This window comes from Perna viridis, chromosome 3 (assembly GCF_037379345.1).
Source record: "Perna viridis isolate PV_CMFRI_1.1 ecotype Kerala chromosome 3, ASM3737934v1, whole genome shotgun sequence".
Lineage (NCBI taxonomy): Eukaryota > Metazoa > Mollusca > Bivalvia > Mytilida > Mytilidae > Perna > Perna viridis.
This window is the reverse complement of record NC_142447.1, coordinates 38,419,903-38,435,806: the sequence shown is the minus strand read 5'-3', so window position 1 is coordinate 38,435,806 and position 15,904 is coordinate 38,419,903. Positions and strand designations below refer to the sequence as shown.

The window sequence follows — 15,904 nt, the reverse complement described above, 5'->3', positions numbered from 1 at the left end:
AACTATTTAGATGCTTATAATTGACAAATTTAACAACTCGAATTATTAATGTACTCAGCGTTAGAGGTTATACTACCAATGAATTCAGTTCCTTAATGATAACTTGAACAGTTTAAAAATGATTTCAGAAATACACCCAGGCAGACACAGGTGTGACAGGATAACTTCCACTTTATCATGGGTTGCTTCCAACTTGGGTTCATCTGGACCTGACATGTAGGAACATGGTGTTGAATTCTCGCTGTAACCTGAGTAAACATTGTTTGTTTTGTTTTTGTTTAGTTTTTTTTGTTTGTTTTTGTTTGTTTTTTTTTTTGGTTTTTTATAAAAAAAAAACAAACAAATAAACCCCCAAACCATGTAGTCTGTGGAAATGCATTAGTACTAATCTGTCCCAATATGACTGATTTTAATCTGCCATGGTCAACAAAAATTGGATTTTTAAAAATAATTGTCTGAAAGAACTTATATTGTCAGGGCAATATTATGGGCGGATCAAGGATTGTAGATTAGGGGAGGGGGGACGCACAGTGAAAATTTCGCCGAGCGGAGCGAAAAAAAATTTTGAGGTTAAACTTTTGAAATATTCTTCTAAAGTGGGTGCAATGTAGATATCTATTGTGGTCTATTATTTCAGTGCCATTCATTGAGCACAATGAGCAGTATTAATCAAAGGTGGTTAGAATGATTAGAAATCAGGATCCGGTTGTTAAACTGGTCAATAGTGGTCGTATTATTTAACAAAATCAAATCAAATTAGTTACCAGTCCTCACATCATTCCTACTAAGTTTTACGTCATAAAAGTTTCCTCTCATTTGTACAAACTATTTCCAAGATATATAAGGTTAAATAAATGTTAATCTTTTGAGGCCAATTTCATTAAAAAGGAATTGTTATGCAACTTTGACCAAAGGATTGTTTGCATTGCCATAGGGATTATCAAACGAGAGATGTTTTTTAATCATCACTGTTTCTGGATGTAAGCTAAACACTAAAAAAGTGATTTCAACGACAATATCTGTGATAAGGTCATACAATTTCGATCCAATGGACCATGTGAAATTTCAGGCGTTATCATTGGGATCACGTCATACATGTATGCTGTAAACGTCATGTTTAGCCTTCCAAGGGCAATAATCCTAAAAGGGATCGTCATTATAAAACTTCTATTCTATCTGAAAGCAGACTTGAAGAAATAGAGTTTTGACCAATCTAACCGAATGGCATATTTTGACTGTACAAAAAGAAAACATGAATATTTCTGCTCTACAAAGAAAAAAATGCGCTGACAATGCCTTCGGTCAGAAAAAGTCGCTTATCACCAGGATTCAGTCTATCTTTCAAGGGCAACAACTCTAATAAAGTCACAATGGATTCAAGACAAAGACTCATGTAGGCTTTGTCAATGTTACAGGGTTCATTACAGATTGAAAGTTTCTTTTTATCTATTATGATCTTGAAAAATATTAGCTAAAATAATGTAATTTTACCATGTGTTAGTTGTTTAATATCAGTGGACTAGCAGTTTTTGGTCGCCAAACACCCCAGGAATAATTTGAAAATTATAAGTCCTTAGGAGTCGTGCCAAGTTTGACCCGATTCCTGTCAGTAGTTTCAGAGAAAATTAGTTACATAATCAAATCTACGATGAAAACATAATGAGAATAAGTTCCTCATAAACAATGCAAACACACAGAAACCTCGTAATCCTAGCCTTAGCATAGTTGTCTACTTTTTTTCTTGTGCATGCGATTCTTCCACAAAATTTTGCCGATAGAAGCAAAACTATTTAAAGCGTTCAAGCCTCATAGTTCTATAGTTTTAGATGAGACACATTAAGAAGCGGACAAACTCTTTAAGTAACAATTTCAAAGTTTAATTTCAAAGAAGCCGAAAGGGATGATTTCTCAGAAATATACACTTTTCATGTGGTGCCCTAAATGATAACAAAGTTCGCGAAATCCTGTCTATTAATAACTTAATAAAAACTTTTTTTATATTTGAGAAAATAAAACATGTTTTAACTATATTTGAACAAATAAAAAAAATGGTTTAACTAATAAATAGTTTCATCTCACGACAGCAGTCTTGACTTGAGTGCAGATTCAATCCTACACCGAAGCAATAGAAAACACATCTGAGAAAGGAGAGGGTAATATGACTAAAGATTTAAAAAGAATAAAGATACAGATTGTGACTTCCTTCGGTGTCATCTAACATGTCAGTCACTCTACGAAACATCATTACAGGGAGGTGTAAAGAGAAGAATAGTTATTCACAACTATTGTTTACATACTGGAACAGAATGATTTTGGATAGAAGAGCATAAACAAAAGGGTAAGAAGCCGTCACATACCAGACACTGAAGAGAGCAGAAAAGCGGTCAGCTAAGGAAACCCACAGCTCTGAGAAGTACGTACAGAGAGGGTGATGCGATAGAAACTGAAAGGATGCTTAGCCTTAACCGATGAATTCAGAGAGCAGTTATTAAAGGAAACCAAACATGGGAAATAAATCAATGACGTCGTAAAGAATGCAAGAACAGGACCCATTCGATGATAAAGAGGAATCACATTTAAAGTATATAAATGAAATGTACGAAGCTGCTGAGAAAGTTGTGGTTATTGAAAATTGCCTTGTCCCAAAAGAAAAGAAATCAAAAGATACAATGTATATCACAGTTCAGAGCAATATCATTACTCACTGTGTGTAGAAGGAAAGACGTTGTTCTCAGTGCTGGTAAATTTAATGACAAAATATATGACCGAGACCGATTACATCGACACATGAATATAGAGGGAAGGTAAACCAGGTTTATCAGGGTGTATGGAGCATACTAGTGTGCTGAATCAGTTAAGAAAGGCAAAAAGTGCGAAAAGCAACTTGGCAGTGGTATGTTTTATGACGTAGCAAATGATTATGGATCTATCCCACATAAACTTATAGACGTCATTTTCACACTAACGGTGACCATTTCACTTAGGGCCAAAATCAAAGTATATATACATGTAGTAGAGGAAACTAATTCGCTGTACCTGTGTATAATGTTGTTTTAGGGCCAGCTGAAGCCTGCCCAGTGGTGTAAGGGCTTCCTTATCGTTCAATGAAGGCCAATGGATGGCCTCGAGATGACATTTTTCATCCCAGTGGGGTTGTTGTCTTTGACATATTCACCATATCCACTCTCCTTACATGTATAATTATTTTTGTTCCATTTGATTTTGAGAGTCTTAAGATAATCAGTGAAACTGTATAAATACATTTATTAGGGCCTTAAAACAAGTCTTTCTATGCTTATGTCCTTGGATCTGCTACTCTTTGTGAAATATTTTTTGACTGGTTATAGTGTAAAAATTCTGGCGGAAAGTTTTCCTGTACTTTTTCTGCAGTGAAACATAACAAAAATCTAAGTGCTAATATCTCCAGTGGGCAACTCCCATTTCCATTTTAGTTTTGAATGCAGTTTCTATGAAGCCAGTTACTGAAAGGATTTCCAATCAAAAAATATCTGAGATTGCCTGTGTACACATGTATCTTGAAATATATTTTGACTCTTATAATGTAAAAAACTCTGACGGGAAATGTTCCTGTACCTTTTCTGTAGTAGAACATAACCAAAATTTAAGTTTGAATATCTCCAAATGACTATTTCCCAGTACAGATTCTATGGGCCTACAGAAGGATTTGCAATAAAAAAAATATTTGGGATTAAGAGATGCACCCATTTTAAGCCTCCTCCTGGTTTTTAAACAGAGCTGTATTTCATATGAATATCAATGTTCCTTCATTTAACCGGAATATGTTACTAATAAACATCTGAACGATACTCGTGTAAGCAAACACGGTTATAAAATCATGGTGGATAATTTACATTGACACAAATCGCGCCCGTTTTAGCACGTGCCACTCACAGGACATGGCAATCAAAAATAAACCATGGTTGTGGTAGGACACCATATTAAAGTATTTAATTTAGGAATGGAAACACTCTGAAAGTAGATATCATTGATGGGATCCATCTCTGTGGGCCCCTCTGCGGTAAAAATGCTGAACACCAGCCTCGTGACGTATAGAACCGTTAATTTCAATTTGACGTTAACTTCAAATTCAAATGTCACCAACTATGCATGATACATTTGTGCATGGCACGTCGCCTTTGGCTGATCTAACCTCATGCCAATTCCCAAATATCAAGAGCCTTTACTAAAAGACAAATTAGTTACAGCCCATACACGAATCAGTCATGCAAAATCATTAATTTAACCATGAAATCAAACTTAAAAGTCAAGATCACCAACACAGTCAAATTCTTGGGCTGATCTATCCAAATGCCAAATATTAAAAACTTACACAAAAAGACGAGAAAAGTACACCCGGACTCAAATTGTTACAGACACACACTGAAATGAGTCTGAACGCAAAGACAAAATTTCATTCGGTCCAACAGAAATATTATATATTTTATTGCTTAATATATTGAAGGAAAGTCCAAATATGTCATTTGTTCAGACAGAAAAATACACAGAGCTCAGCAAGTAACAATCTTGTAACCGAAAGTTTCTTCATTCACGTTAATCATATATCATGTTGCCTGCGTGAATGCTAAGACGTTGCGTGCGTTGTTGGTGTCACATTCGATTGAACCGGGGCTGCTTACGAAAACCGAAATATTGCTATTAGAATGTTGAGTTATCAAAGGCAATATAGATATTAAAATGTTCGAAAATAGTTGTTGTTTTAGGATTACAATCATAAATCTTTGAATGATGCCGTTACTTGTGGAGGGAAGTACTATTCGATCACAAGAACGTCCGTTTTAATACATGGGCGGGTAACATTAAGAAATGCATGCTTCCCATTTCACCAATATATCTAAGTTGTTTCTTGGCGTATTTTGATAAAACTAACTTTTTTGGGAAGAGCAGTTTGTGCTGCAGACGTTATCATGTTCTTCATGGCGTAATGATAAGATCAAAGCGTATTACAATATCACAAATGGCTCCCCTTTGATGTGGACATTGTAAAAATGGAAAGAAATCAATTTGAAAACAAAATGTTAAGACATTTTTTAAGTTATGCAAACAGTTTTTTTTAATCGGGACTTTTATTAATTATATTGACAATTTATTACATAACCCTAATGAAAAAGTATATAAAATGTTCTATCAGTCTTTTTGTTAAAAGCCTTTCTTCCGTATTTCAATTATGTCACAAATCTTAATTTTAGGACGTTCGCCATTGGCTACTTTCTTGCTTACGGTTGTAAAATATAACGAGTAGTATTTTTACCAAAGTATGTTCATGCTTAAAGGAGTGTATAAATATTCAGAATATCATGTTTATTCTAAAAAAATAAGGAGTTTTATTGTCTAATGGTAGATAAATACGCACGTATGTTGTAATGTCACGATGTCTTTTTCCCGACGTTTTCTACACGTTGCGCGCTATCCAGTCTTTATCAAAAGCGTTTTTCGTTAGCTTTGAGTGAACTAATAACCATGAAATTTTGAGTTTTACATGTATATATGATGCAGATAGTATATTCTAAAAATAATGGTACTTCGTAGAACAAGTATCATAGCGGAGCATTTTACCTGTGTCGAACCAAAATCTAAAATTTGTATATTTTATTTATTCACGCGTACACCATGCGAAATTCGAAAGAATTGTTCAAAATGGCACAAATATATATATATGTGTGTGTGTGTGTGTGTGTGTGTGTGTAAAACCGTGTCTAACAAAAATGACACAAAGCGCATTTTTGACGTTTCCAAAGTAACGTTCTGTTTTGCGACGTAAAAACTCTTTTAACGTCAATTTTATTAAAAAAATTAAAAGTATTGAAAAGTTACGATACTAGATTAAATTAATACGACTGTGGATGTAATGAATAAAAAAAACGATTTTAGCGAATCTGATAAAATAATGAAAGAAATATTGAAAAGGAAACACGAAAAAGAAAGCCCCCCCCCCCCACCTTTGCGCGCACTCCTGTCTGTTCGTATGCAATGATGCCCTGGTGAAATCAGGATCAGCGTGTCTGCATCAAAGTATTTTGAAATGTGTAGACGTGCTTGCACATTCGCTAGTGAAATATTGTAAAATCAACGCATTTTATAACCGTCTTAATTACTCCTTGATAATTATTTTAGCAATAAGATATAATAAGCTGTACAAATATTACACAAATATTTTTTGAATTTTTTTCAAATCAGACCAAAAACCAAAAAAAAAAGATTTATTCTGGTGTGGCCTTTTTTGTCCACTTATAACTTTAAAACCGTAAGAGATATCCGAAATCTGATAAAAAATGCAGGCAGGATTATTAATGAGGAATCCAATGAAGAATCCAATGAAATAAAAAAAAAATCGAAAAAAAGTTATGAAAATGTTTTTAGGCATTGCCCAACTTTGACCCCCTATAACTTGAAAACGGTCCAAAACACATAAAATCTACTGTACATTTGTTTACCCGAATTAAATAAAGAACACATTAAAAATAGAATAATTAAAATCGAAAAAAAAACAATCTACTGACTACATGGGTTTTAATAAAAACATGTATTTTTACCCTTTTTGTCCCCTTTTTCAAAAGCGGCAGGGGCAACCAAGTCCAAATTAAATAGGAATCTTTTTAGTTGTTGGTAAAATCTTATCAACATTTCAGAACCATTCGTCAACCACAACTAAAGTTATCGCACGGAAACGAAGTGTCCCCAGACTAGGACGACTGCGCCATAGGGTGCACTATACAATTGCATTAAGGCGCACTGTTTCACATACAAAGTTACCCCCGTCTTAAAATTAAAAGTTGAAATTTGGTGGATATATTGTTTAAATGTAGATAAGCATTTATGAATAGACAGATGCAATATATGTTATGATAAACAGGTGTAATTTAAATGAAGAATGGTATCCGGAACGTTTCAGTCCCTTGCCGTATTAGGTCCTCTCCTCGGCATCTGATGGCTGATTTTCAAAATACCTTATTTCGCACGAACTTTTGGGATTAAAATTGTGAGAGAATTAATCGAAAAGGGTCTTATTAATTTTACCTTTTTTTCACCTAATCCATGCATGCTTTCATCTTGTGGTAGTGTCTAAGGCACCCATTCTACTAAAACTCAGTAATATTTTCATTTTCTCAAAGAGGAGCTTTGCCAAGGTTTTGTTTTCTCGAAATGTTTAGCAATAGACCTTAGAATTCCAAAACAAGTACATGCATGTATTTGGAAATATCAACATACATCCACATTTGAGATATAAAACCAAATAGGAAAGAAATAAATTCACTTTATACACTTCCACAATTCTTGATTTCCGGGCGAGTGGTTACTGACTTATGCTTGTAGGTTTGTTGGCTTCCTGTTTTAGTGAGGGACTTTTCCTTTTTTTAGCGCTTCATGAAATTTGTTTCCATAATTCCTAACATTTTTCTCAGGATAAAATTTCCTTCAAATCATTTTTGAATGATTGATGCCTAACTATTAACCATATCAGGATGTAATCTGATCTTTTCAATTGACCAAAACGTACCAAAAATTAATATCGAATCGGATAATTAAATAATAAAAAATGTCGTGCGTGTTATTTTCTGTAAAAAAATAAATAAGCACACTTCTTTTTACATGTAACAATTATAGAACGATGTACGTCGCAATACAAAAAAGATGTCGAAATTTTGCCGATTTCGACGTTACCATATATGACACCAACACCGTACGCTACGTCTAAAGATTTTCAAGTTACATGGATTAATTTTATTACTGATAATTTAATCAGAGATGATATTCAGGGTGTCACACATTTCATACGGTATCTTTTGAATATTCCCCAATTTAATAAATAAATTCGGGAAATTCAATCCAAATAAAATCTATATTGACCTAGTTGAATACATGGATCAGAGCCCGAGGAGCTTAGTTTTTGCAATAGATTCTTGAATTAGTATAATGAACAGTGGGGATTATGAAAAGGTTTTCAATAGGAAAAGGCATCAGTACAAAACGTAAGAGGTTGGAATTCCGTTCCTCCATACCCCAACCTCTTGTTTCCGAGTGCCATATTGCATAACGCTCGTTCCGCCGTTCTTTGAAATCGGCAGAATTATAGTAAACTATTTTCCATTTAAATCGTTTTATACAGTTCCTTTACCATTACACGGGAGAAGGTCACTAAACTAAAGAAAAACAATGACCTACCTGATGAGAAAATGCAGCAATCCTGGAAATCCTTAAAGTTTGTAAAAGCAGTTGAAGTGAACTTCATATTTGGTTTTTAGCTATTTGAGTGTGTAATTTCGGTTGATAAAATTACGGATTTAAAAATTTGCGAAACGAACATATCAAATTAACCAACGAATTGCCTGTACCAACTATAAATTCGTTTTGTCAAAAATATATTGTATTTCGTAAAATTAGTGACCTAATTCAAAATTGCTGGTCATTTTGACAACTGTCTTCATTACAAATGTTTTCAGTATTAAACAAATATTTAGGATTTTTAGCGTTCGATTTCCGGTAGGTTAAACTTCTTTAATGTAAATAAAAGACATAAAGCATTGCTGGAGTAAAGGCATCAGATGAATTTCACCACTTCACTTCAATGAAATGACCTGTCCAAATTTCTAATTTTGTTATAGAACTGAAACAGAAGAAAATCTGATTTCACCTGTTCATATCTTAATTCCTCCTGTTGAAATTGAAGTTATTGAAATCCCTGCGATAATGGTTGTGATGACCCACTTTCGGCCATGCTGTAGTTTACTTCTATATGACAGTACCAGACCAAAATATTGCTAGCACATGTACTTATACTATACTGGACGTCACATACAACACATTTTCGAATTGAAGCTCTACTTTTTAAACCGTCGGGACTTACCGCTAGAGTTGTCTCTCTTTTATTTAATCTGAAGATGGTTCGCATATATGCATGACGTGTTAGTACCAATGAGTCGCTTATTAGCTTAAATCATGCGTAACAAATCCTTACGGGAAAATCCCATACTAATATACGCCGGAATCAGCATACCTTTGTCTCGCTTTCGTCCCAGGCGAGACAAAAATGATTAAAATAATTTTTGATATTAAGAAATGATTTTGTAATATCAAAAAAAATATAGATTTCTAATGTTATTTTCTTCTTTTTTATTAATATTAAAAATGAAAATTTTAATATTAGAAAATGATTCTTTATATAAAAAAAAAATTTTTTTATATTAAAAAATAATTTTTAATATTAAAAAAGGTTTTCTAATATAAAATGAGATTTTCTAAGACCAAAATATTAATATTTTTAATTTATGACACATTATTTTAAGGAAATATCCTTTATGTCTTGATTGGCTTGCCGTACAATCCAAATTGCCTTTCTATAATTTCTGTACCAAAAGAAGTGATTTTTTTTCATTAATTAAGTGTGATTTGAGCCGTTATTGCTCTTTTAAAATGCAATTAATCTAAAAAAATCCGTTGCTAGAAAAATCGGATAGATTCCTGTTCCATGATATCTGAATATTTCACCGATCGAAAAGAGTCCGTTCCCCTGCCAAATTTATTTTTCAAGTTTTCGTCGTATCACAATATCTTCTTACTTCAATTGTTCGTTTTTTGCATCATTATTGTGTTTTTATTGAAATAAGTTTGCAATTTCACCTTTAATTAAGTATTTTCTATAATTTACAAAGTTGAGGAAGCCGGGATCACGTTGAGGACTGACAAGCATCATTGTCTTGCAAGAAAATGTTATTTCCTTTTTAGTAAAAAAATGAACTCAGTCAGTTTTAAGGCTCAAAATTTAACAGTGTTCCGTAGTGCAATAAAAATAAACAAACTATACCTCTGGTAGTTTCCTTTGTTCGAATTAACATCACTACCCGGCGATGACACGTCCATATGTGCATCAAAAGTCCGTTCTTTGTGCAAAAAGAAATGACGGAACGTAAATTGACCGAAAAGTATCCGTAACGGATATCCACCGTGCATAGTGTACAGACTTGAAGCACTGAAAGTTTCATTTAGTCTACAGAGGATTTTAAGAGAATTCAAATTACAATGAAAAAAATATACAGTTCTGATTATCAAGTTCAAGATCAATTGTACATTGTTAAATTTAAGGAAAGTAGAATTATCTTTCATTGTGGATTTCTGATCTTTGACAACACATTGATGAAAACCCAAACATTTGTGCCTTATTCAAACATAACAAATAGTTTAATCTTTATACATCTGAAATCATTAGGGTGCACTATACAGTTACATTTAGGAGCATTTAGGAGCAGTGTTTCGCACACCAAGTTGACCGGGTCAAATTTTGTAAAACTTAAAATTAAAAGTTGAACTTTGGTGGATATATTGTTTAAATGTAGTTAAGCATTTATACATAGACAGATGCTATATATGTCATGGTAAACAGGTGTAATTTAAATGAAAAATGGTATCTGGAACGTTTCAGTCCCCTGCTGTATTAGGTTATCTCCTCAGCATCAACTGTTGATTTTCAAAATATCATATTTCGCACGAACTTGTGGAACTAAAATTGTGAGTATATGAATAGAAAAGGGTGTTATTATCTTAACCCCTTTTCCACCTCCTCCATGCATGCTTTCATCCTGTGCTAATGTCTAAGTGCCTGATATTTTATAAAACATAGTATTTGGCTGTTATTCTTGGAAAGGCACCTCTGATTTGTACTCAGTAATATTTTTTTCAGTATGTTACCATGGCTACAGGATTTTATAAGAATAATCACTAAATTATTTATAAATGACCTGAACCTCCACACACAACCGATTTAAAAAAATATGCACTTTTTAATGACAAAACACTAGAAATTTCTGTGCGGACTGCCTCAAAACAGTTTTATTTCAATAAAATGAGACCAAATTTTCAGAAATGACCTGTATTGTACTACCATAACATTATACGACCGCAAGTTTTATTCGTCGTATAATAAAAAAACGGGAGATTTCGTTCTCAAATTTTCTGAAAGAGAGAGCTTTGCCAAGGTTTTGTTTTCTCGAAATGGCTATTGGATTTTAGGACAATAATCACGAAATTACTTATAAATTAGTTGAACCTCCACACACCAAGAATTAGAAAAATATGTACTTTTTAATGACAAGACTCTTGAAATTTCTATGTGGACTACCTCAAAACAGCTTTATTTCAACAAAATGAGGCCAAATTTTCAGACCTAATTGTATTATAGTACAATACAAGGGTGCAAGTCAAAAGATACTCGGTCGTACTTCTCAGTTGTTAGTAAGGGACTATATGTAGTGAGAATATTGTCCATTTAGTCTGAGTTATGAGTTTATTAGGCACCTGTGCGATCAAATACAAGTGACATGTAACAACACGGATAATGAACACTCGTGAAGCATTCAGAATAAAATTGTGTATCTGCTTAATATAAAAAAAACATCGTACTGTACTCAACGGACGAGTCCATCAGAAATACTGATATTTTCCTACAAGTCTGTAGTATGCTCCATTAGAATATCTTGAAAATATAATTACATGTATTTTCTTCGCTTTTATAAGACATTGATATTGAATTGTCAAAATCATTTAAACACGAATTTTAAGAGAAAGGGGGGATTGGAAAACTATCCTCAGATTATTTTCTTCGCCGAATCTGCATTAGATCTTTAATTCGAGTAAGGCAGACAATAATCCCCTTACACAAAATTCATCATTTAGGTTAGAGTAGTAATGCAGTAATGAGAGGCTACGATACCAACTTAGTAGTAGTCACATCCATACATTTTTAATAGTGAGGTGCAAAGATATGGAACATTTTTAGAAAATATTGATAATTTTTCCAAGAATTGTAATTTTACTAATGATCTTTATTACTAAAATATTTTAATTAATTGTATTTATCGAAATGATTCATTAATGAAGATATATAATACTATTTTCTGTAAACATCGACAAAGGAAATGGGGATAACAACAAAGTAACAAGACAACATAAACAGTAGGTACTTCAGCAGAAGTAAAAAAGTTTCAAATTAAATGACCGTCATCATGCAAAGCGGTAGCTATTAGAGTCAAAGTAAGAGAATATGTTTTTCTACTGTAACTTTTCGTTTTGGAAATTTTAAAAAAAGTGTAAAACTTCTCTGATTTTCTGTCAAATCGAATCAAAACAAATTAACAATTGGGATTATGGCACTTTGGCCGTTCAGTTATTAACTATTATTTAAAAAAAAAGAACTTCGCACCTTGAAGCGAGCGTATAAATTCGTTATATATACTTTTGCATTAAATATAAAACAAAGCATTAATCACGATACATAGAAATGTCGTAATGAGATAAAATCCTACAGCAGGAAATGATAAATAACAGAGTAACTAACACCCCACAAAGCAAATTCGCCGTACAATTGATTATATCTGTAGTCACTCACATAAAAAAAATCAATTCATCACAGTATTACTGATGTTTTCTGTTATTATAGAAAAAAAAATAAGATGGAGGTAAATAAATTTGACCAAAAATAATCGAATATACATGTAGTCCCTAATGTCAATGGATTTTTCCTTCAATAGTTCTAGACAAACACAGCTTTTTAGCATCCTTGAATGCAAAAACCTGCAATAATACAAAAGAATGCTGTCCTTACAGCTAGAATTCGTTGATTTTGGAGACACCATATGTCACCTACGATGAATGGTGAAAGCCTTGTTTCTACACCTTACGGTTTTCAAAATAAAAAAATGAGGGAAACTGATTTTAGTTAAAGTTAGATAACTCATACAAGGAATAGTTTGATCACTTTGATCGACGGGACATTTTTGCTGGCCAAGTACAAGACAAACATTGCATCTGTCAGTTTGTCTCTATCTATATAGGTTTTTTTCCTATAGAGGCAAAAACAACAAATCGGTGTTAGGGGAGATAACTCGAGGCATGTTAACGTGTCATTTCCCCACAAATCCGTAACGCATAGTCCTAGTGATTTAGATCTATAGAGTGAAGTTTCGTGACAAAGTGTTGCATACTTTTCTTGCCAAATCAATTTTAAGAATTTACAGGAGAAAAATAATAAAAAGAATTACAGTAACTGTAAGGTCCTCTCCCAGTGGGGAAAGACCTTGATAAGAAGTTAAAGTATCAAATTTTAACATGCTACTTGCGACAGTACATATGTCATGAAGCAGCTCATCTGACGAAAGCTTAACTAGAACCATAGTTGGGAGTTAAAATATCGGTCAGTCTGTGTAAGGTCGTAGGTAATATTAACGCCCAAAAATGATTTGAAATTACTGATGCCAATTTATGCCCACTGACTATTATCTCTTTTCCATGATGACAATGTTCCCATTCATAGAGCAAGGTTTGGTACTGAATTATAAAATGGTATCAAATGTATGTATGTATGAGTTGGCCCTCACAATCCCCAGATATAAATGTTATTGAAAACCTGTGGTTATATATAAAAAGAAAACTTCAAACAAAAGTAACTAGAATATACTCGAACAATTTGTTCCGAGAAATACAGAAAATATGGCAGGAGGTTACGGTGGCTCACATTTAAATCTTATATCAATCCATTCCAAGGTTAGGACCAAAGTGTCATAAGACTGAAAAGACATTTAACAAAGTATTAAGGTACGTTTCTATAATATTCTCATTGTACAATTTATTTTTGGTGACATTTATAATACATAGAAGACTTGTCTGGCAAGCTATTTTCTGACTTGGTGCCATCCTAACCTCTAGCATCTGACATATTGAAAGCCACCGCAAATGTGAATAAGCTAAATGGTTTTTTTTTAAATATTTTAAGTCTTTTATTTACATGAAAGAAGTTTAACCCATCAGAAATCATGCCCAAAAAATCCTAATTTTTGTTAAACCTAGAAAACATTTGTAATGAAGACAGTTATCTGAATTAGGTCACTTATTTTACAGAATACCATGTATTTTTGACAAAACAAACTTAAGTTGGTAAAGGCAATTCGTTGGTTAATTTCGTTTTGCAAATTAAAATGCTTAATTTCATTAACCATTTCAAAATTTTGAAAACCAAATGTGAAGTTCATTTGAACTGTTTTTACAAAGGATTTCCAGGATTGCTGGATTTTCTCATCAGGTATGTCAATTGTTTTTCTTCAGTTTAATCACCTTCTCCTGTGTCAGGGTAAAGAAACTGTATGAAATATTTTTAAAATATATAATTTACTGTAATTCTGCCGATTTAAAAAAAAACTTCGGAACGAGCGATTTGGCGCTCGGAAACAAGAGGTTGAGGTATAGAGGAAAGGAATTCCAACCGCTTACACTGTAGGAGTATCCTGAATGTAAGGTTGCACTATACAGATGGGATTGAGGTGCACTGTTTCGTATACAAAACAGAACTGGACTAATTTTGTAAAACTTAAAAATAGAAGGTAAAACTTGTTGGAAATATTGAATGTGGGTAGTAGAGCATTCATACATAAATAAATGTAATACTTGTGAAAGTAAAGAGGTGTAAATTGCATGCTTTAAGCTATCCCAGAAACTCCAGGTCCTCACGGGATTGGGTTCTCTTTCCTGCACCAACTGGATGCTTTTCAAAAAATGCAAAATTTTGCATGAACTTTGAGAATTAAAATCATGAACAAATGAGAAGGAAATAGGTACATTTTATTTTTTATTAGATTGTTTACATTAATACCATGCCCGCTTACTTTTCAGGCAATTTTAAAGTGCCTGATATTTTAGAAACCTGTTTTTTTGTCAATTAATTTTGGGAAGGCATCGATAATTTGTTATGAAAAACTGATATATTTTTTATTATGTTACCATGGCTACAGATTTTCATGACAAAATCTTGAAAAAAATATATTTTTTACAGGAAAAAATTGTTGGATTTGCTTGTTAAGTGTTTCAATTTAGCTTTATTTTCACAAATTGTCATAAAGTTATCTGCAGTGACCTACATCTATACAGTGGAACCTAACGAGTCCCATTTTTTAATTCCCGACTAGTATATACTACACTAATTATATCCTAGTCGGGCTGCGTGTGTCGATGTCAGGAAAATGGCGGATATATTTATGACAATATAGTTCACAGAGAACAAATACACACAGAAAAATACAGACGTAAACTTATAAATGTGAATGCATGTTACAGAGAGAGAGTTTAATCAATCATATACTTACGGTTTTATTACTTGTCCATCAGTACTAGTAGTTGAAGAGATTAGAATTATTCCATACAATATTATATAAAAATATATAGCTTGAGTAAACATTTCCAAAACATACCGGAAACCGGTAATCATACGTGAGTGACGTCATGGTTTAGTGCGATCAACCTAAGGGAACGACTATTTCGAGGCCGATTTCGGGTCGATGTTTAATATGGAGTAGGCAATGCCTAAATCAGCGAACACCGTGAGCTTTACCATACATGTACCGTCTGTGCGAGACTCGTAAAATAATAAAGGACATTACAAAGAGGGGGGTCGACCCGGATGAAATTTTTTACTTCACAAGTGCAATATTTTTTTATATTTAAGCAGCAAGCGAAATCAATATTTCTATTTGAAATTAATGAGGGAGTTTTTTTTTCAATAAGTGAATAAGTTGACCCCCCCCCCCAAATTCCAAACCCTCCCTCTCAAAATGGTCGATAACTTTATAGCAATTCGCAATAATAATAGTTTTATATCCCTTAAGAACCATATCTCTAGCAACATCCATTTCAGTTTGGGCCGGTCAGATCTATCTGTACAGATACCGGAAATATTATTGTAACAGTTCTCCACGGATGGTGGGGATATTGTACACATATTATGACATGTGACCTAAACAAAATTCACACGACAGCTGCGAATTCCAAAAAGGAAAATTATTGCCTTTCCTATCTTAAAAAAGCTATGCTGCGATTTTGATAATAT

General features: G+C 33.2%; 1 protein-coding gene across 1 annotated transcript in view; it reads right to left on the bottom strand.

The window, feature by feature from the left end:
• LOC148622171 (uncharacterized) overlaps window positions 1-15,293 on the bottom strand; it is an 81,790-nt gene extending 66,497 nt beyond the window's left edge. The window contains exon 1 of the mRNA XM_088574109.1: window positions 15,165-15,293. Coding sequence (XP_088430235.1) covers window positions 15,165-15,286 — 122 coding nt within the window. The 5' untranslated portion in view covers window positions 15,287-15,293. The remainder of the gene's footprint in view (window positions 1-15,164) is intronic.
• Window positions 15,294-15,904: the final 611 nt, after the last annotated feature.